At 40.0% G+C, this 23,927-nt stretch overlaps 1 protein-coding gene across 2 annotated transcripts in view; it reads right to left on the minus strand.

Moving 5' to 3' along the window:
• The window catches only part of TNKS (tankyrase), a 142,905-nt gene that overhangs the window by 49,585 nt on the left and 69,393 nt on the right, over nucleotides 1-23,927 (minus strand). For both annotated transcript variants that reach the window (XM_075751681.1, XM_075751680.1), the window contains exons 4-5: nucleotides 17,661-17,697; nucleotides 16,722-16,797 (exon numbers count right to left, since the gene is read on the minus strand). In XM_075751681.1, the coding sequence (XP_075607796.1) occupies nucleotides 16,722-16,797; nucleotides 17,661-17,697 (113 nt within the window). The remainder of the gene's footprint in view (nucleotides 1-16,721; nucleotides 16,798-17,660; nucleotides 17,698-23,927) is intronic.

The following is a 23,927-nucleotide window of genomic DNA, read 5'->3' on the forward strand; positions in this document are numbered from 1 at the left end:
GGTTTCAACAAATCGTCTGCAGGCAACATGGGAGTGCTGGCTCCAAGCACTATCCGTTTCCCTTCCTATATTACTAAAGAGGCATCAGCAGCTCTTAGACGGCAACGCTGCCACAGCCTTGGAAGAAAGCTGCATTTTCAGACTCAAACCATGGATTGCCCGTTTTATGGGCAACTTTAAACTGAGGGATGTTATGTAAGAATCTTACATCATGCATTATCTGCATGATCAACATCATCTGCAGGAGCTGTTTTAAGAACTAATATTGCCTGTTCTTGCTTTCTGCTATCAAAATCCCTATATAATGCTACCTGATAACGATCTTAATCAATGTGTTTCTCTCATTCTCAAGTTGTCATCCCGAAGGCTCTTAAAAATCAACAAACAATAGTCTTATCACATATATGATGTCTCATCATACATCTAATTTACAACACGATACAGTGATTTAGAATTACCATAATTTAATTTCATCTTCTATGGGAAGGCCATTCTCCCAAAAAAGAGGCAACACCCTGATTTTGAGAGCTAGCTGTGGCCTTGACATGCTATGGCTACTCTCACGTTCAGAAGGTCCCCACATGTATACGCATCAGTAAGCGTAGCTCTTACACCAACAGACAAACAAGTAGGACTTCTCCCATCTAACTTTGTCAAACAAAACTTTTATTCTAATCAGACCACACTGCCTGTACGGAGCAGTAGCAATAAAAATAATATCTTAAACTTTTGTAGTTTGTCTTATAAACTCCCTTCAAAACAGTGTTTCACCTCTGTTGAATTAAGGGAAGAGCAGAGAGGTTTCTAAATGTGGAAGGGACCTTTGTCTCTCAGTTTTGCATAAAACTGACATTTTCAAAAGATGTCCTGACACCTGGCAGGATGACTATTTGAATCTAGCATACTAAGGAAAAAACCTCTGAGCAGGCAAACAACTCTCTCTTCACTGGGTTAGAATTTATGATAGAACCTTTGTTTCCAATTGCAATAGTCTGTGTCTGCTTGATGCTGCTCTCTTACAGACTTCTCTGAAAGGAACTGCATCAATCATGAACATACATCAGGAAGACATTCCGGATGTAAGTGGAATATCTCTTGTCACTGCTTTATCATTCTGATTAATGGAGTAAGAAAACAAGTTGCAACAACATCACAATCTTCAAGAGACATTCCTGAACTTTTCCACCGTGGAAATGATGAGGCTTTTTCTTTGCTGCTCAGATACCAACTTGCATTACAATCTTAAGCAGCATGTCCATCTTACACCTCCATTTTTAGACTCAGTTTAAGCTTTCTCGGGGAAAATATCTCATTGACATTCATTTGTAGGGTGCCAAGACTGAACGTATCATCAAATGCAAAAAAATTTCCTTATAGAAACATGTATTTCAAATAACTCAAAATAATTATTTTATATTCATGCTACAAATGCTCTTGCATACCAGATAGTACAGAAAAAGGTTGCTAACCTCAGCTAGAGAACGATGCTCTTAATGAGCAGGAAAGGGGCTGTGCTTCTGTTCATCAGCCACATGGCGGGTCAACTTCAGCTGCCCAAATTGTGCAACTTCCTTGGTCATTTTATAGCAGTAATGAGTTATTTAATTTCATGGTCAACAATTAGGCTTTAGGGACAAATTTATAGATGATGCTCCAGGAAAACAAGTTATGTCAGATAAATGACTGTAGATGAGCTAACCCCAACAAATTTAAACTCTAGATATAAATAAGCATAGGGATGAAGAGCTTAAACTACTTTTCTTATTTAAAAAAAAAAACAAAAAACCAAAACCAAACCACAAAAGTAATTCTTAAGGACAAGGACTACAAAATGCATAAGGAAGACATTTCTCACTCCACTGTGTTTCCAGTGGTAATTTAACTGCTTCATCTTCAGAATACAGCCAATAGTACTTGACTGTTGAACAGGACAGACTTAGTATAGCAAAATTCAGAAAAACATCATGTCACAAATTTCACACAGTGCTGTCTAACAGCTAACGACAGGGAAAATGAACTAAACAGCTCACCAATTCAGAATCTGCAAGTTACACAGCATCTTAATTTAGATCTGGTATATCAGATGATCTCTTTGAGGGGCCAAAAAAAATATTCCACTGTTTTGAGCTGTAAACCAGTGAAAACAAAATCAGCTTGATTTCACATACACAGTAGCACTAGGGCAGAGCATCACTGGATGAGAATGAGGATTACATGAAGAGTAAGAGAGAAATGTTTGCATTCCTTTTCATTCTGCCACTTGGCAGAACGAGAACAAAGTCATCGTCTGCATTAAAAAGAAATTCTTCCTTGCAACTGAATACCTTTCAGAAATTTATTCAGGTATCATCCCACCTGGGTTATAGTACAAAGCCCAGAGCAGGTCAGATATCAGGAACAGCATACCTCCTAGAAGTATTTAGAAATGTGTACCAGCTACAAAGCATTGCTTTGTGGATCACAGATTGAAGGAACATTCCTCTCTCTATTGAACTGTGCAGAAATCACAGCTGGAATGTTATTTTCAAATTAGTGTTGGACACCTCCAGACCAGGCAGATGTTCATAAACTGGAGGAAGAGATAAGAATGTATAATAAAGGTGAAATGGAAAGAATTAATAAAATGGCTGGGCAGTTAAAAAGCACAGGAAGAGCAGAATAAAAATAATGCAGATACACGGACAGAATAAGCCCTGATTTGGAAAAGGTTTACTTGGGTGACAAACCGGGACTCTTCTACTCCTAATCTCCAGTGAGTGTTCAAATCTGTTCCTTCTTGGAGGGCTGTAATGTTCAAACTACTGACTACTAAATGTTTCTCTAGTAGATCTGACCTTTGAGAGACAATATGAGTTTCTGACTGTACCTCTGAACCTCAAGACTGCATGACAAGGCTTGGCATTAGTTCTACACATTAACATGTTGACCCTGTTGCAATGCAAGTTGGGCTAAGTGTTGATAAATAAGGGCTGGGAGATTTATGAGAGAAGAGCTTTTTCAATCACATAGATGCCTGGAGAAGGGAAGAATAGAAAAAGATGACAAGCATCATATTGCAGAGGGGTAGACAAAGAAATAACCATGGTGTCTCTGTCTCTTAGAGGTGAAAACAAGGAAGACCAGGAAATGAACGCTTTCACCTTTCTGCTCAGGAACTCCTCTTGCTAGCATAGAAACAGTGCCACCACATTCAAGGTGGGTCAGTGGAGGCAAACAGGATATGCCCAAAAGCAGAAGAGGGTAAAGGGAAAAGAGATGTTTCTTGACAGGAGAGAAAACATGCAAGTACTGCAGGACCACACAACAAAAAGAATGTTTCGTTCTCAGAGGCAGGCTTAAGATGGATGTTTGAAGATGACCATGTAAAAGACTTATTAAATCCCAGAAGAAAAACCTGGTCTCCCTGCCCAGCAGGTTTCTCCAGACAATGACACTTGACTTTCAAAATTATGGAGATTATAATCTTTGACAACAGGAAGGCAAATCCTTAATCCATGTAGATAGCTCTGAGAGCTAGTCTCTTAGCAGCAGCTATATAAAAAAAGAAAGTAACTCAAATTGATTGCTTTAGAGAAAAGAAAACAAAGTCAAACCTGAAAGGGCATCATTACCTGGCAGAAAATGGGCTAAAAGAAAGGCCAGAAGGAAGAAAAACCAACTGTGAGACAGAAGGTTAGCAACCATGTTTGGAATGAACTTTAAAAGCAAAGATCAATCTGTTTCACAAGAAAAAGCAGGTATGGCAAAGGGATAAAAGGGACCTCAGCTCCCCAAATATTAATTAGGAAGCCTAGTTCCCCAACAACTCCACACTAAGTTGCTGCCATTACTTTCAGAGACTAAAATCAGAGACTAAGAGGGAAATGGTAAAGTGCTGGGAGAAACACTTAAATCTTTAAATGGGAACACCACCTTAACCTCTGATCTTAGGATGTCACAAATAGCAGGTCCTATAAATGGGACACTAGTGATCCTTGACCTCTTCTTAAATAAGAATTAAAATGCAATACCCTTCCACCTCAACTCCTGAAACTCTTCTGTATTTGCATGTATCTTAAACTAAAACCAATTTGGTAACACAGTTCCACAGAGGATGTATCAGAAAAAACGAGCAATATCCCTCACAAAACCATGGTAGTGTCAGAAAACTGTTCCTTACAAGAATCTCTTCCATTTCTACATGCAAATGATGAAGGTTTGGCTAAGGATGGAACTGCAATATGAAAAAGAAGTTCTGGAGCTTCTACAATGAAGCAGCATTTCCGGTTTTCCCAGATTCATCATACACAGATTCAGAAGAATAGATCTCTGGGCAGCACTCAAGGACATGGGGAGACAGACTTTGAGATGGATTATCAGAGAAGCAGAGAGGAGTATACACTGCTGCTTTGGTGATAGATGCTGGCACCTGAGGGAGCAGTGGCTTGTTGAGCTACATAAAGACGAAATGACAGTAAAGACCCACGCTCTTCTCCTAAGGGAATGCTGCTAATGTTATTTAACACTGAAAGACGACATACACTGCCTTGAAAGATACGGCCAAACACTACATAGGAATTACTTACAGTATCATTGTGTTCAGGATGGTAATTTTTGTTGGTTCTTTTCATCACCTGGAATCTGTCAAAAATGTAAGTTCAAAAACGGACAAGTCTGAGGTGAGGCACTGAGGCATGACTGGCTACTGCAGAGGCAAAGGCAAGAAAAAGAAATTGCCCTTATGATATTATTCAAGTCATCAGAGGGTATTCAAACCTCTGGTACTCTAAGGAGCAGCTGGCAACACCTACCAGCTAGAGAACAAACTCATCCGGGCTGGTGGACTGAGCACACAGGCATGCAGGATTGTCTCATGTCAACAGCTCGAATTTTATTTGTTAAATTGCACGCTGGAAGTTGTGATTCAAGTTTAGTGCACGGGGAAGAACAGATGCTGCTGCTGCTGGTCTAAGCAATGGGGCACGGACAGCCAAGTTTCTGCAGAATTTTTGAAAGCATCTTAGTGCCAGTCAGCACAGACCACAGCCCAAGTCTCAACCCGTCAATCTCATCAAATTGCAAGCTGCAAATGCTTATCACTCCAGGAGAGTAGGATGAGACAACTTTCACCTCTCTTCCAGCACAAATACGTACATTTTTATCTATCCTGTCAGCCAGTGGCAGAAGCTATAGAACCCTGTTCTTTATTTGCTCAGGCTGCTTTTCCCTCTTTTAATGAAGTATTTTGGTGTTGCTCTGGCAGCACAAACAAGTGTTAACAAGAGGCTCCTCTCCAAACAGCCAGGCCAGATGTCTGGGGAAGGCCTGCATACAACACTGAACAGTCTGAAGAGAATGCACACTGGAACACAAGAGAACCAAAACTCTGCTGGTTTGGTCTCTTCTTTTTCCACTTGCTATCAAAATCTTCTTCCTACTACAATCAACTAACAATCTTTTATTCCCTTTTCTTTTTATATGTTTTATTATTTTTACCACTTCTCCCACTCTGTCTTTACATATTTATTTTGCTTCTCCTTCTTCCCCTTTCGAGTAGAAACTTTACAGGCTTCAGTTCATAAGATTTTCACATTATTAAGAAAGAAGAAAAATTTCTCAGAATATATTAATTTGACCGTTCCCTCTGTTAACATGACAAACAAACCTGCACTTCACTCATTTTATTGAGAGCAGGGTCAGAATGAACTCTGTTAAGAACAATGCTTGCAAATTGTTTGCATTTCAGCTCCAGTGCTCAGTGTGAAATAAATATTTATGCCTTACATTTTAGAATGAAATAAAAACATGAGATCTAAAATAATTCACAAAATTAAATATACAACATGCTCTTTTTGTGTTACAGTGATAGTTTGAAAATTTTAGAATTTAATGCCTTTATAATCCAGTCAAGTAGACTTCACTGTTCCTTTGAAGAAGAGTATTGCAAAATATAGGGAAAAAAGACAGAGAATTTATCTTGTACTTCCCTTTAGTATGTTTCAAAATTGAATAGTTATGGTTATTAGAATATGAATATTCTAAAGAATTTCATTGGTAAGAAATAAGTCTCTTATAAGTAGAAGTGTATTATATTACTTAGAAAAGATTAATCAAATTACCTCAATTTTCTTGTTCATCAATGACACATCCATCATCAATTACAATGCCCTATTTTGGCATTTTCCTCCCCTTTTATTCTTCATCTGCTGCCTGCTCAGTCAACTTACACACTAGTTTTAGAAATGGTTATGTAAATATACCTCTCTTGGCACATAAGTATTTGTAGTTCTTTTCATTTAGAGTTAAACTGATCACTGAATTATCCATACAACCTATGAAGACAATGATGGGGGTGTATTAGCAAGTGATAACTGATGTGCTGAGAGAAATCAGAGTGGCAGCACAGGCAGAAAACAGAAGGGCTTTGGGTGACTTAAATTATTGGCATATAAACTGTGCAGGTATCACATGGAAATGTGCAACAGAGATAAAATATTTGGATGCTATCAGGGATTGGTTTACAGAGAAGTTGGCTAAGGAGACCACGGGAGTAAACACACTTGGTACTGAGCTGGTATCAAGTAACGAGCGACGCCTGGTGCAAAACCTTGCAGTAGAAGTTGCTCTTCAACAGTGACCATTACATACTTAGATTCAACTTATCTACAGGGGAAATGCTTGCTAAAATAATCCAGCATGACCACACTAACCTTCAGAAATGGAAGATATGAAAAAATTGGTAAGCTTTTTAACAGTAAGCTAAAAGTGATAGCTAAGAGAATTAAGTCCTTACAGTCAGCATGAAGACTACCAATGGAGACAACACTGGAAATGCTGTGCTAACACATGCTTCTATTAGGAGGGGCTTGATAAACTGAAAGAAGCCAGTACGACAAACAGCAAACTAAAAGAGATTACCAGAATTAAGAAGGCATCATTCAAAAAGTTGAATTTACAAGCTGAGGAAATCATAAACTCCAGCAGATTAAAGGTAAAAATACAAGTAAGACAGGCAAAAACAGTTTAAGCAGTGACTAGCAAAAGGAATTCAAACCAGCCACAAATCCTTCTTCCAACCCACCAGGAGCACAAAATCCACCAGACAGTCCAGTGGAGCAAGGTGATGCTAGGGTGAGAAATGGACCTCTTGCAGGCGAAGAGTCTTTGTGGAGGAACCAAAGGAACTCTTTGCATGGTATACATCTTAGAAGAAACAGGTAATTCTCACCCCAGGACCCTGGCGAGTGAGCATGTGCGTATTTGGAAGCATGGTGAAGCTCGGCAAAGGATCTGTCTGAAACTAAATTAAGCATAAAAGAGGTAATGATACCCATAATCAAAATGAACATCAAGAAATTACCAGGATGGGACTGCATTCACCCAAGAGAGTGGTGGAGAAGGAAACAGGTGAATTACTAGCGGTACGTGACCTTCACTTGAGATTCTCAGTACATGGAAACCCAAAAGTTGCATCATTAAAACATGTTTTGGGGAACTACAGGCCTGTAATCTTGATGTCTGTACCAGGAAAAATGTAATATAACAGCAGCTAGAATTAGTGAATGCCTAGAGAAACATGATCTGCTTGGGAAGAGTCAAATACTCTTAAGGGAAGTTTTACCTTTAAAACTGTTTTGCTGAAGCAGTCAACAAGAACATGCATAAGGGTAATCCAACTGACAGTCTGTGCGGGCACCCAACAGGTTTTTAACTTAATCCTCACCAACAGTTTCTGAGGAAGATGATGTTAGGTCCTGAGATGGATGCACGATAGCATGCAGAGATGGGAAACAGAAGGTACAACTAAATGACAGGTCTGACAACTGAGGGAGACCACAAAATAGTCTCATGTCACATTCAAAAGTGAAAAGCAACAAGAAAGCAGAGCAGTTTACTTCTCAGTACCTCTCACACGCAGGGATTTTGAGAGGGAAGTTACACCAAGGATAGAAATGGTATCTACAGCATTCATTACAGTCAACCACATACAGAAATCAAAAGCATACAGTCCATGGATTGAGGTGCCACTTTTCAACTCAAACATAACCTCAGCAAGCTCCGTGAAGGCAAGGACCCCACTCTCGAGATCACAGAAGAAGAATCATCATCAGTACTCAACTTCTGGATGCTCTGCAAGCTGACAGCCAAATTCAGACCACAGCATTTAGTTAATGTGCCTAAAATATTAAATGGCAGCTCTGCCCAAATCTGCCAGTTTGACTTGTGTTCTCTTGACAGTAGACAGATAATAGCATAATGCAAGATGCTGTCCCCTGTGTGAAGCTAATCATCAAGGGGAAACAGTTCAGGTATAGAAAAGCCCACACACATTTGAAGGTTTCCTGAAGAGCACATTGATTAAGACCTAACAAATGAGATTTCCTGATTTTTAGAGAACAAAACAGAGAATGAGAGAATGACTAAACAGTTTCTTTTCAGTCCTTCAAGTGCACAATTTCTATTTGCAGACATGATAAGGCTACACTTTGAATAATTTTTGAAGAAAATGAAAACAAATCAAGGGATACTCACTGAAACTTTTGGAGGAAAATATTTAAGTTCTCATAACAGAAACTTAGAGCAGGTAGATCAGTTTTACATCTTATTCAAAAGAGAACATCTTGGGCTACAGAAATCAGGCCAAGTCATCTATACTATACAAAGCTGGGGGAAGGATTCTTGTGTTATCCACTTTGACCATGTTTGGTTCATGAAGTAAGATAGGATCACAGCATAAGAAAGAACATAACTTGTCATTATTTGTGACATATGTGAATCCTAGGAATTCTCTTTTTAAACAAACAAAATGTTGTTTTAAAGGCAAAATACAGTTGTGGTCATTTTTAAATGTTCCTTTTACGTGTGTACTGCATTAGGCACTTCAGCCCCAGGCACATCAGGAACATTATGGCATTTGCTTTTTTACCTTTTTGTAATGCTGGAAATGTCACCTTTTTCGCAGTGCTCCATTACCTAAATCCAGGAAAGACCCTTAATTTTGAGTGTAGGCACTGATTTAAAGTATTTAACTCAATTACAGAGAAGTTTAGATATAACTGAAAAGAGTATAAAAATGGCCACATCTGATCTACAGTACTCATTTTCACTGAGGCGCATATTCTCTAAGATAAAAGTTGCTTGGAAGGACTTGAGTCCATCTTCTTCCCTCCATCAGTCCTAGTTATAGCATTTGCAGGAATAGGGTCTAAGGTTGTGAAGCCTTCCATCCAAATCAAAGTCAGGAGTGTGGATCATACAAATACACTACTGTGGGGCACCAAGGTATCACAGAGTAACCGAGGTTGGAAGCAAGCTCTGGAGACTGGCTTGTAGTCCAAGCCCCAACTGTCCCTTTTCACTCAGTTTACTCAGGTACTGTGCATAACTTCACATTTGGGGTGGGATAAGAGCATATACAGGTCATTTGCCATAGAACAGCTGATGATATGTTCTCCCATGACTATATACATGCCCATACCCAATACGGGTCACTGCCGAGGCTGCAGAAGGAGCACAAATAATTGCAGTACTTGAAGAATACAACAGTCATTGACCACAGTAGAGGAGATTAAATCCCATTTTTTTTTTAAACAATAAGCTTTCAGAATAATATTTTTGTTTTAAACAGAAATAGCTGTGCTCTCCATCCTCCCCCAATCCCCAGAAAAAATAGCTTGCAGAAATAGGGGGGTGCTGGCCCATATCTTCCCCTAGGCAGGCACACTACCTAGCTATATCTTTGAAATATACACACATACACATGTGTAAGTACACATAGCTAGGTATATATAAAAGTGTGTATGAATATATATGTGAGTATATATACACCTATATACTTTAAAATGTTTTAAGATATATTTATATATATAAATATACACACTCACAGCCCTAGATATCCCATGTGTTTCATGAAACACATCCAAGATCAGTGTCAACAAAGGCCACAGTGTTTAGAAGCCATCAGTCAGGGCCAACTTTACGCCAGCAAACACTAGCTAGCAGAGTACATCGTTACTGCTTATTTTGATACCTGCAGTTCCAAAAAGCTGTAATAGTGCATCGTGAACCTCTGGCTAATCTTTGCAGGACCAGAAACGAAGAGCCCCAAATCTGCACATTTCCCACCCACAAAAGTGGTTTTATAGTACTTCATCAAAACCAGACTGACATTTTATGCTAGTAAGCAGCAAGTGAGCAGATTCAGCAAGGGCTTGCCTACCCAGTTTTTCTGGAATAACTGTTTTGTATTTACTCCATGTGGAGCTGTCTTTTTCTGAAATAAAATGACATTTTCTAGTTAAACAATTTTCTATATCTTTTTTATTTTTTTTATTAGACTAATCAAGGAGTTTGCACTTGTTCTGAACCAAGAATATACACAGTAAACTGTTAATATGGTTTCAGTGTACGATTCCTTTGCTCCTCTCCTTCGCACAAGTTACTTTTTGTTGCGGATAAGCCTTGAGACTAGAGACTTTTGACAGATCTACAAACAACAAACAATGTATACCAGCAGAAAAAGCTCATAAAATCTTGGGGAAGATAAGCTGTACATTGTGACACTAAATAATATATTACATGTGACAAAAAAATACATATGTAGGGTACCCACAGAGATTCAGACATACCCCTGGGTATGACAAAAATGCCTTGCATCACACATCTGCTTGCAAGCCTTTTGCTCAAATATGCAGCTTTTGTCTGTAGAAAGTGTGTATTTTCACAACATTTAAACAGCACTCTTTTTATGAAATGTGAAACAATTTCTTCCAAAAGATGTTCCATACTCATCTGAATATTATCGGTATGCCATAAATTTATAGAACAAACAGACCTATAGATTTATGTAGTATTAGTTTTCATTTGTAGTAATGTAGCACAAGAAAAATGCACACAATTGTGAAGGTTTATACAATGTGTTCACAAATCTTGCAATGCATGGTGTTTTCCTTCAACCCCCAGCTCCTAGAGCCAAGATGATTACAAGAGAATCTCAACCTCTGCTCAAGTCTGTAGGTTTAATAACTGTAAAGGAAAAGCTTGTGAAAACGTGGATCGATTGTTCCATACAGACTCAGAAATTGGAAGGCATACCAATTTTCTTTTGAACTGCAGGATTTTTCATGAAAATGGTTGAGAACAACCAGAATCCTGGAACAGGGGCTGGCAAATCCACTTACCAGCAGCAAATTGGAGACTCCCTGGTAAGAGGAGACATAACTCACTTGATCTTGTTAGAATTAAATTTCTGTTTATCAGCCCTTTGTTTAGAGGCTGATCAAGGCTCATCTCCCAATAGAGAGAAAGAAGCAGAGGAAGCACGAGAAGGAATCTGCAACCCCATCCAACAGAACGTTACTTGATATCAGAGATGTCCCACAGCAGGAGCTGAGGGGCACTCCGTCCTCTCCACAAAACACACGCAAGATCTTGTGCAGGAGTTGCTTCAGGCCAGGGCTGCTTGTACTCAGCACTGCATTGCACACCTTCTCAGAGTTGGATTTCTTACATCTGTTACTCTGCATCCGTGAACCTGGATGATGCCATGCACAAGAAAAATAAATGTCTGTATGGCAGCAAGGAATGGGCTGAAGAAACAGCCTCAAACCCAAGAGACAAATATGTTTCCTATGACTCACAAAGTTTAATGCAAAGGCCTGCCTACTGGTATTCCGGATCCAGGGTTGTCTACTTCTGGTTTGAAAAGGCATAACAACAAAGGCGTTGGAGAGGCATAATATAAAGTACTAAGGACTGGTACTGGGAGCTGTAAGGACTGATAACTGGGAATAAACAAAGAAAAGGTCACTAGGAGCCAAAAGGCTACAGTGAAATAAAATGTAGTAGGGCTGCATGCATGCTAGAAATGGCCTTCTAATAAATAATTGCCTGTTATTTTTTTCCATGGGATCACTGCTTCATCCACAGTGCTGGACGGTCCTGCGCTGGGAAAGACCTGAAGTTTATTGTTTGCAGGCTCCCTTGTTCACTTGTTGCAGAAATTTCCACATTTCTAGTTTCTAAGGAGCAAGGCAGTGAGGGAAGATGCAGGAAGAAAAACAATGTAGCTGTGGAGGAATTGCATCCTGTGCTGCCTTCTGGTAGTAATTCCTGCCTCATGCTGAGCAAATCCCTGAGACCAAGCTGTCCACAGGTAACACCATGGTATTCTCTGTTTTTCATATAGTTCACACAAAATGTAAACACAAAATGCAGCTGCAACAGATCGATGGAAACTATACTTTCAAAATATGAAGTATGCATTTTATTTTACAGAAAAATAATTGTTTTGTGCTCCAAAGAGCTCAAAATCTCAGATATTTGCTCTAATTGAAAGCAGATGAACCTTGAGAAAAGGAGCAAAACAAACTGTTTTTTGAGTAACTCCTGATCAGAGGAGTTGGGTTCCCCTGCACAAAGAGAAGGTTTTATTCAACTGACACTTGAGTATTTTAGTGCTGGCATGATCTGAGCATGCGTAATATAGTACAGGAGAAGGATATTATATACCTGCAAAAATTCAACTTCAAAACAGAATCCAACCTCCCATTGCTAATAGCTACCATGTCAGCTGGATGCAGTTCACTTTGGAAAGCTGTCAAGATGTGATGTGGGAAGGCTGCCTTGTAGAGAAGAGTTCTCATCTGAATTGCTAAAGCCAGTGCTTCCTTATTAGCTCAGACACTTCTGTATTTTAAAAATGGAGGCAACATCAATTTCTTCCTGAAACACCTTTCAAGTGTCCACAACAGCTTTCCAAAGGAAATGAGAAGGCTAAGAGATTGCTTCAACTCAACCTGCAACCGTGATACGTTCTATTTTTAGCCTGTCTCTTGCCACTAACTACCAGATAAGGTAAGCAGTGACTGTTTTAACAAGTCAGAAAAACAGCTCCCATGACAAAATAATACAGAGCTTTAGCTTCCAGTAGCAGATAGGAACCTGTTGTTTTAAAATAGTCAAAAATATATCTTTTTGATAATTCACCCACCACTGAATCTTGAAAAACACAGCCCCAGAGGAAAAAAAATACTTGAGGGAAAATAACAGGGGCTGTAAAGCAAGTCTCCAGAGCCTTCATACCTTTACATAGACATGTAAATAGGTGGCTTGGCTTTTTAACAGTGTGAAAGTTGAGTACCATCTGTTAACTTCAGTACTGTAGGATGTCTTCTAGAAGTCATTACTTCCATAGATTACATAAAGACTGAACAGTTTGGCAGAGGTCAGAGGCAGGACACAGTGAAATTTCAGACCCATTGGAAATACGCAGGTGCCCACGAGCATTTTGTCCAAGTTCTGTTTTGACAGAGCAAATACTTTGCAAAGCAATCTAAACAGACGTGATGTAACGTGCAAATTTTATGTTACACACAATACTGCATCCTAACAATTCTGTGATTTTTCAGTCTCCTGTTTAAAAAAAAAAATCAAAGCAAGACTAAATGGCATGAAAAATGACTATTATATTTCAGCTCAGGCATTGCTTTTTAAAAAGCAAGCAAATGGGGTAGTTTAAAAAACAGCCGTTCTTGTGGAATCTTACCCTTGTGTAACACTCATTTGCATACACTGTACCATATAGCTCTGCACTGTATAGCTCTGTTGTTTGTGCCCTCATATATATTCAACAGGCACATAAGCTAATACTCAAAAATCAACCATTACGTAGCTCAATGAAATAGTTGTTTCTCTGAAATATTATTGTTGATTTACCTTGGTCATCAAAACAAAACCCCATAAATTACATAGATCCTTGGTACGCAGGAATGCGTTAGCCAACATATACAATTGCTCCTTCTTTTGCACATGCTCCTTCATTTTTCACTCCAGAAAATAATTGCAAGAGTAGCAAGAGAGAATGAATTCCCTCTTCAGGCAACAGCTGAAGAGCTTCAGTAATGTAAACATTTCTACAATGCTCATATAATCTAAGCTGTGACTTGGAGGGGAAGATGCAAGTTCAGTTTTCACTCCTATTCAATCTTTGACCCTTATGCTAAATAAATAGTGCAGCGATGGTTACCAGCACCAGCTGTAACTTCCAGCAGCATGGACTCCTGTTCAGTAGGAATCACTCTGGCTATCAATACTTTTCAAAAAGGCTGCAAGCAGCACACAGAATGCAGTAAGTCTTTGTTATTTCCAACCCGAGCTGTTTTCAAACCAGTGAGCTACTGTCGGAGTTTTCCATCCCTTTTATCTGTTCTATAAAGCATCCCTCACAGCAGATGTGGTGTTTGGGAAATCCAGGAACTCCAGATGTTAGTATGCATGGGATGCAGAAGAGATCCCCAGAAAAAAAAAAAAAAAAAAAGGCAAACTGCATACAGCAATGAAATAAGCACTACGGTGATTAACAATATCCTGACTATTCTGCTATTCACTTCTAGTGCAATGGGTGTTAGATGACAACTTCTGGCAACTCACACCCAAAATATGAAAAGCCCGCTACCAATACCTGCTATACGGAAAAAATAATCCATTCAGTACTGGGACTCAATTTCCTCACCTACAAAGCTAAATGTTTCCCTTATGAGAGTAGTGCTGGGCATCTCAGAAACGTGCAAAGCTGAGGAACGCACAAACTGGAGAAGCGTGTACACAATGGTTTGTGGATATGTCTGTGCTACGGAGTAAGCGTGATGCTGAGAATCCCAGGCCACTCCAGAGAGCCTGCACTTCCTGGCACTGACAGCTGCGTTAAGGCTGTGGCCTTACACTGTGATACGTTTGAGGCTTCAAAACTCAAGGGATCTGCAAAAAATAACTACGAAAAGCATCAAGGAATGCAAAAACCAACTTCCAAAATGGATAAATTCTCAGCTAGTGTAAATGAGCATAGGCCGATTGGAGGCAGCTACACCAGCGGAGACTTTCATTTATAAGAATGTTGTGCTGTAGGCTGAAAAGTTCACTTAATTTGCAGCACAGCTTAGAATGATTAAACCCCAAGTGGTCTTGCACTAGTACAGGACCTGAAAGCTTTGCCTTAAAAATGAAATACTTAACAGTTATATAGACAATTACGTCACCTTAAACAGTCTGTACACATGCGGTGTGGGGAAAAAAAATAAAATATGGTACACATCATTTTAAAAAGTTAATATCAATGACAAGCCAACTTAAACTGAGTTTTAATAACCAGTGCATTTACTAACAACCACACAAACAAATTATCAGAGTGTCCACATTGATTAGCTGTAACTGCAATATGCTTTCTGAGCTCTGGGCATAAATTTTCAAACTAATTCAGAGGTTGCAATAATACGTAAATATTTTCCACTAGCTTAATATGAATTTTAAAAGCTTTTTCTTTCTTTTTTTTTTTTTTTTTTTTAGTGATAAATATTCCAGATAACATAGCTGCAAGGGCTTATGCTTCTCCATATTGATAGAAATCACAACTCTGCCTTTGGCCTTAGATCAATAGCAATGGGGACTCAATTACTCAGTAATGCACCACTCTATACCACCATGCTTAATTATAACAACATAGTGCACTATTAATACCTAAATACAATCTCATGTGAATGGTAGAGTCTTAAAAAAAGAAAAGGGAAATGAAGAACTATGGGCAATATGTTTAATCCTAAAATATGGGGAGTATTTCATCAGTTCTGACATGGCTGAACTAAATAAAGCCCTTGTTCATCTGCCTGTCCTCAGATCATAAAATTAATTGTTTTAAAAACCTGGACAATTCATAGAACTTCCAGTCAGTGATAAATGTAAACAAGCAGAAAACTGACTGGGTTTTCTTTCATATAGTAGGTATCACAGGCATTGGAATTGAGAAAACATTTTAAAATGTGAATTAAAAATAGCAATGTTTTCACAATGGAGCTACATTTTTACAATCAGCAACAATTTTCTTTTAATGAAAAGGCAGCATAAACTGGCCTATCTCCATTGACTGCAGTGGAACTAGGCGGTTTCACAACAGCTCCAGAATGGGCAGAGGTTTACACTATGCTCTAATACACTCCACCAAAAATAAAGAAAACTATAAAGGAAAATACTTCTATGTTTTTCTCTCAAAGAATGAGATGTACTGTTACACGTGAGAGACGTTTTTAAGAGATGCAGATTAAGAACATTCTGGTACACAGTAAAAAAAAAAAAAAATAACCAACGTTTGTAAATCCAACAGTCTAGACACACCATCATCTTGATGTCTAAAACATCAAAAATCATAGGATCTACTTCTCACTCCGTATGTTCTTCCCTCCTCCAGTTTCAGCCTAATCCTTAATTTAACTCATTCAAACATCCCTGCCAGAGAAAGTCAAAACAATAACGTCAAATTTAAGAAAATGCAGAAGGTGTTAAGCATATCAATACACTGCCAGTCTACATGGCAGGGCATTAGGAGCTAAGCCGAATACCAACCACCTCCCCGAGACAATGTTCAAATACAAATAACAACTTTCCTCCCTCAGTTATTTTATTCATCTGCAATAGTACATTTTGGTTTTCTTATAAAAGGTCTTAAGGTTTCATTTTACATGTACACCAGGGTCTGACATTTAAAAGCAAAAAGACACACAAAAAATCCACGTCCCCTGACTGTTGATCTGTCACAACTGCCAGCATCAAGTACAACAGCATTTAATTTCATGGTTAAAAGACATCACAGGTTTTCCCCCCATACAGTCTCTTAGTTTATACATTTATGCTTCCCAGTATGGTTAATTTGGCCTTTCGTGAATAATAGAAATATAAAGCAGGTATTAACTTACCTTACGCCCATCACTTGCATGGCAGTTCACATTTAAAGGAGTCAATAAAGCCATCAGTTTTTCTTCATTACCGCTCCTGTAAATGGAGAGGAGAGAATTACAGAAAGGGGAAAAAAAGACAGAGCTCTTTGCAAAACATTTGCTAAGGAGCTGGATATCAAAGTATCATATATTGAAATTTATACTCTTCCAGGGAGAATGTCAGATGGCTAAAGGATCTTCTGAACATTTCGAATCCAAGGATAAATACAGAAAATAACATTAAATTTGTAGTTGTGTATTACAAAAGATGATGCAAAAACACCTCTTAATTTCTCTCCTCATCCTATATTTCCTTTATATAATTTTACAGATCCTCTGAAAGCCATTTGCCAAATTAAGTGTTCTAAATTAAATACATTTTCATAGCATATGGCCCATAACATTTGAGACAACTACATACCAATATCCAGAAATTTTTTAGAAGGGTTAACAGCCTATATAAAACAGTCCTGTGCTGTGAGAAGGAAGGATGAAAGCATCTTTGGAATATACGACTGAACTTTACACCTTTTGTATAGGCTTCCTTATGCTCTGTTCTGATAAAGCCAATTTTCAAAATATTTCCCAAGGTAGCAGTAAAAAACCAAAAGAAAAGAAAAATTCCAGTATTTAATTTGCTCCTAAAAAGAACAGTCACAAAATGATAAAGAGGATTTAAGCAGCTTAAAGCAAAAACTCAATATTAACCTTATAACCACCATAGCGGGGGATTTCAATTACATAAACAGGCTTTTCCATTTGTACCAGACTGTAAAGTCCGAAGAGATTTATGCCAATGAAGTGGTTTGTTTGCATCATTTCATGGAAAGGCAATGACAAAACATTACTGTTTTAAAAATCCCTTTTCCTCCCTTCTTCCACCCCCAAAATATGCTTTATATTCTAAGCAGCACTCACCTAGCAGCTTCCAGGAGTTCGTCCTTCTTGTATTCACCTAAATGATTGCAAAATATCATGCTGTTAGCATTTGGCAGAAGACAGATTAAGAAATGCAGTAGGAAGCAAATACAGAATTAAAACAGAGAAGAGGAGAAAAAAGCCCACACCCCGCTGGGTGATGGAGCTGTGACGTTAGCCAGCTTGTGGAGGCAGCATCACCAGTACCTTGGAGACGGGCAGCAAATTGACGCATCTTCTTGTCCAATCCTCAGATGGAAAGGCTTTCTTCGGACGACCAATGACTGCGAAATCTTGTGTCCAGAAACACAGTCCCGCTGATAACAGCATGTCAGCTGAAGACAATGTCCCCACCCCCTGCCCTATTCAGTATGTCACATTATACTTGGGAAGCATAATAAATTCTGAGACAAAAGCGAGGCAGTGCGGCTTTTTAAAAGGTACAAATTACCAATCTCCAAAGCTCTCACCTGCCTATTTGAATGGTAATATTAGACTTCACCAAGTTCTTCAGAAGAGCACTGATTATTAAGTAAATTTCAAATATTATACCATCAGCCACTTCCAAGAAAATACGCATTTGAAATAAAAAGCACAGACAAAAGAGCATGAACTCTCCAAGAGATTTTTTTTACGAGACTCTGAGATTAGAGATAACCACAAGTAATGTTAAAGCAACATTTACATTTGAAATTCTGAGTTACAACAGACAACTCAGGGGGGTTGTTGCATCACAGGATTAAAATTGCAAGTGAATATCTTATAAAGAGCATGGAACAAGATGACCTGTGGAAGTAAGACATATTCTACAAAGCTGAATCATGATGACATTGTGCAATACAAATTCAAGGGAATTTCAATTCCGAAATTAGAAAAATAGCTTTTTAGCAGCTTTATAAAGTCAGAGAGCAGAGGGTATCCTAAGAGCCAAAAAGATGCAGGGCTTGAAAAACACACTGTATATCACCTGCCAGAGAATTAAAGCTTCTAACCACAACGCTATAAGAAAAACAGGAAGAGGAAGCTGTCCTGCAAGAAATGAAAAACCTTTGTGCTGCCTCCTATGTGCATCTCTCCTTACAGGTGAGGAAAGCTGTCAGGCCATGGGAAATGCCAGATTGGACTGCAGATAAACTGGAAGGCTCCTCTGGAAACAATATCCCTCAACAAAGAACTTCTCTAGGCTGCAGGAGGAGGGTTAGAGTCCTCTTCCATCAGAAACAGCTTGACACTCCCTCCATCACAGCTCCGCGGGTTATCAGCAGAGGGGGACAAGAACCAGAACACCACCAGCCCTCTCCAGGGCCTGAAGGAGCCCTGTTTAGTTCAGCATCCTGCCTTCACCCCAGGGTAAGGAGGAAGAGGGCGAGTACTCACCGTCATGCACCTCCCACACCATCCCCCTGGCTGTGGCTGGGGAGTTATCAGACAAAGGCAGTATCTGCATCCCATAATCCTGGTGAATTTTCCTTTCACAACTGTGTTTAATTGCTTTCTGAAACATACTCAGTTTTGGGAATTCACAACAACCTGCAGCAAGGAGTTCCACCTCACGACAGCCTCTCGTATGACGTGTCTCTTAACTGAGTGGTTCTTGGTTGCTGAACCCCAGCAATGGAGCAGATGAGTTCACTGCAAAGGCGAAGAACTGAAAACTGGCATTTCAAATATAGGCTATGAAGGTTAATTTATGTTTTAGAAGAATTTATACATCTGTCTTAATGAAAATTTGATCATGAAACAAGTAAAATGACACAAAAATATGATTGCCTTTGTCTTGCCACCACTTTGCAACTTCCCTCAGAGGGGGTTCCTGTCCACCACAGGCAATTGCCTTTTCAAGCCATGGGGGCTGGTCCTCTTTTTTTATTTTAATGAAGATAAAATACTGGGCACAGTTGTGAGTGTTTCAAATCAATGGTGAGTGAAAAGCTCTGGTCAGCATGTGAGGAGGGAAAAAAAAAGAAAAGACACTGTATTACTACTGCATTACTTGTGCAACAATCTCAAACAGCTGGATTTCCTGCAGGAGAGTTATTGGCCTGTATTATATCAACACTTTAGGGACCTAATCAGATTAAAAGACCTGTTTGCACATTCTGATTTGGCAGTGCATCTAGCAGTCCTAACCAGGCTTTTCAATACTATTAGGTTAGACAAGTGTAATAACATTTTTCCTTCATGCTCAGTAAGTTGGTACTTTAAAACACAAAGGCTCTTTCCTCAAGTACCTTGATTAGCAAAAGCTTTACTGACCAACAGAAACGGGAGGCTGTGGCTCTGGATTTAGAAATGTCCCACTGTATAACTAAGTAAATCAGTTACTTTTACTAAGTGGTACTTTTAAAAAAGGTATTTAGAGATATCGTTGAAATTCATACAAGCAATTCTTGAATTTCATCACAGCTCTCCCACACTGTGATATGGATTAGGATAATATTATCTTGTAATTGGCTAACTTTATTACTCTCAAATAGCTGTCACATTTCAAAGCAACACCTAAAATCACACAGGTGCTTACGGCACACAATCAAGTTTGCTGAAAAAGGCCAAATGCACCCCGCAGAACTCTGCTCTCCTGGCTCGGAAGGGGATGAAGGGGAACCCCCTGGCCACTCGAGCAAACAGCTGGTGGGACGCCACTGAGCTGAGAGTGGGCTGGCCGATGGCATGTGGGAGAAGTGGGTGGCACTGCCCGCAGGACCAGCTTCTGCTGGCGCAGGCTGCGCTCCTACCAGAGGGCTCTGCCAACACAAGTAAAGCCGCTTGGCTATGAAGCATATCAAAGGCCATCCTGCAGCATTTGGCCACAGCTACCTAATAAAATATTCATTTGCAAAGCATTTGAAAACAAACCATGCGTGCTTGTGGCAGAGATGAAATTCAAGTTCTGAGCTGAAGTACAGGAATATAGACCGTCAACCTCACGTAATACTTCTGTTCAAAGAATGTCAAACTGTTTGACTTGGACCAAGCTAATAACATCACTTAAAGAGCTCCTTTGGGCAGGTTGGGATTTATAGTTTTGCAAAAGGGCATCTGCAGAACAAAGCGCAGGTAACACCCTGAATTACTCTTCCAAATCTCTTAGCAGTTGCCAGCTTTGAGAGAAAAACATCCTTCCAATCACAGTGTCAATACAGAGGATTTTTGGCAGCAATATTTTGGATAGCACAAAGCTGGTCTGCCAGAATTGTGAAAGTTAATGTCGTTAGACCTTGCCACAGAAGACCAAAACCGAAACACAATTCTGGAAACAATTTTCATCTATTTGCTATCCAGCCCTTCCACCAAAGCCTCTCCTTTGTGCTTCATGGCAAGCCCAAACACCCCACGGCCACATCACCAGACACATCCTGCCACACTGGGTAGGTGAGAACTTGCCAGGCATGCCTCCCTTCTCCACACAAGAGAGCCCAGAGCGGCTGCCACTTCTTGGCCCGGCAGCCCATGAGGGGAGCACTGGACTTGCTCACCTCCACATGCTGGGTAGCCCAGAGACAGTCGGCCTGGGAATTTCTGAAGGCAAGGACAGAGAGGGTGTGAAATGGGGAGCAGAGAGCCACATCAAAGCAGTGTCCCTGATCCTATCTTGTCAGACAAAAGCTGGTAGGTGAGCAGAAACTGCTCAGTGTCTGGTGTTCAAACATGCATCTGATCAAGTTCATTGCTTGTATGTCGCTCAGCATCCTTTAAACCATCAAGTTCTCTATTTGCTCCCAGCTCCAGATCACACCACTAATGCTCCATTTACGCTGGAACCAGAAGGTCACCACCAGTAACCACAGATAACCACTGTTTCAAAACACAGCTACAACCAGGCAGCAAACTAGTCCTATCTCTGTCCCCTCCCAGGAGAAAACTGGTTATCTCCAAGACCCCTGATCAGCTGCTGCAAACTACAGCAACCACAACTCCACATGCTACGCAACCACTGCTGTACCTGGCCCTAGCTGCATTTTGCAGTAACTGATTAGCAGCAAATGCTTATTAACTATCTGACATCAGTGGCTGCTTTGCACCCAGCGGTTAAGCAGATCAGTAGCTGGAAGCTGAATTGAGATCTCGGTGGAAGACAGGAGACCTTGCTTTGCACTGAGACAACATGCTGATCAGCAGCCTCTTTGAATCCAGCTGCAGCAGATGAAAGTAACTGAAAGAAGAGTGGAGTATTGAGCTGGAGACATATACAGGCATATGCAGGAACATTGTATTTGGGAGAATGAAAGGCAGGCATGCACCAACAGTGACAGGCTGAAATCTTTAGGGGCTCCTAATGTATTCATTTGTGCTTTCCAGCTTAATGATAAAAGCTGGAGCCAGAAAAGCACAGCTAACCTGTTGCAGCCAGTCTCCACGAGCCCTCCTCTACCTGTTCCTCCTGCTTCCCATCTTCAGGGTGCCATCTTCCTATTTTTGTGCTTATTGGTGCCACATGATTACATGGTGTTACACTGGGTCATACTGAAAATCTAGGTGGGGCATAAATAAATTCTGTTATTGAAGAGTTACAAGGAATAATCAGTCAATCCACCTGCAGCTTGAATTCACTAGCAACTTTTAAATTTTAAGCTTACTAGACGAGTCTGTGAAACATGACCATCCTATATGCATGTGTACGAGAAAGAAAAAATTGCAAATTCTGGAAAAAACTAACATAATGAATCAATCCTACAGCGTACTTTACAGACAAATAACCTTATTTCACACTCTCTCAAAAGTGTGGAAATTTCATCTGAATACTGCAAGCTGAAACCGTTGTCTGAATGCATGGCATAAACCAATAGTGCTTTTTCAATGCATCTACACTAAGAAACAAGGTGAATGGCTCTCCTCTCTCTCCCCCTACATGTTAGCTAATACAGAAACCAGGTGGAGCAAACATGTCAACCTGGACAAAGTAGTTTTTGCATTATCACACTATCATGTGTCAGTTTTCAACAGTGAGGACAATTCCCTAAAAATTAATGTCACACAGATTAAACCAAGCCATTATTATCCAACATAATGGCAGAAAATAACAGGGCAACTGAAAAACTAAAGAGGATGAACAAGTTGCACATCACATGGAACCACAGGTACAGATTTAAATCCTCACAGTACTGATAAACAGTGAAAAATTTTACACTAGTGAATGGTACCTTGCTTCTGAGATATGTGACAAAAGGATGTGGGCCTGATGGACGTGCAACTGTGGCCACAGGCTAGGAAGAGAAGATTGATGAATAACACTGAATCACAGAAAGGTTGAGGTTGAAGGGACCTCTGGAGTTCCTCTCATCCACCCTTCTACTCAAGCAGGGCCGCCTAGAGCAGCCTGCCCAGGACTGTGTCCAGAAGGCTTTTGAACATCTCTAAGGATGGAGACTCCACAACTTCCCTGGGCAACCTGTGCCAGTGCTCAGTCTCACTGAGCTCAACTCATTAACTTTCCAGGTGGTGATCTCTTCAGGACCTTCTGGTTTTTTTCTTGGCAGCTGCAGGTCTAGCAGCACTGGAAAGTCAGGGGTGAAATCCTGCTCCATTAGAAAACATGGCAGCTCTACATTTGACTTCAGCCAAGTGCAGACTACAGCTTGCTATTGGCTGCCTACTCTGAAAGCCTGAACTATGAGTTTGAAAAGACATGTCCCATGCTAAGATTGACAAGATAGTTGTGAACAGCCCAACAGATTTTCTTCAAATAAGCATTCACAATTATCCAGCAACACGGCGGACATGGGCTCTCCAGCACAGCAGTAGAGACAGTGGGTATCAGTCTCTCCTTTTTCCTCATTTAAGTGTTTCTGGTGCTTTTCCAACCAGGCACTCTGCTAGCACAGGAATGCATGGGGCTGCTGGGGAAGCACAATCAGAGCCCTGATGCAGCTGAGGGGCTGAAAACCTGTTTTCCCATCAGACTCATGACTTCATCCAGCTCAGCATGTGGCCAACCTGAGAATGAACAGCCTGGGCGAGGTGGTGCAGAGAGAATGGAAAATGGAGACTCTGCATTTGAGTTGGCATTGCTACAAAGAAAGCAATCTCTAGACCAGAATCCAAACAGAGTTTAGCAAAGAAATAAACACCACAGAAATAAATTAAAACATACCTTTTCTCTGACCCTCCAGGACTTCATAGACCTACGAGCGAGCAATGAGCACATGTCCACATAGGCTATCCTTTTTAATCCATTGTGATCTTTGGAGTAATATTTAAGTTTTTAAAGAAATATTCAAGTTAGAGCGGTTGGCTTTTACTGCTTGTGACATACTACTTGTTTGGAGG

This window comes from Balearica regulorum, chromosome 4 (assembly GCF_011004875.1).
Source record: "Balearica regulorum gibbericeps isolate bBalReg1 chromosome 4, bBalReg1.pri, whole genome shotgun sequence".
In the NCBI taxonomy this organism is placed as follows: Eukaryota; Metazoa; Chordata; class Aves; order Gruiformes; family Gruidae; genus Balearica; species Balearica regulorum.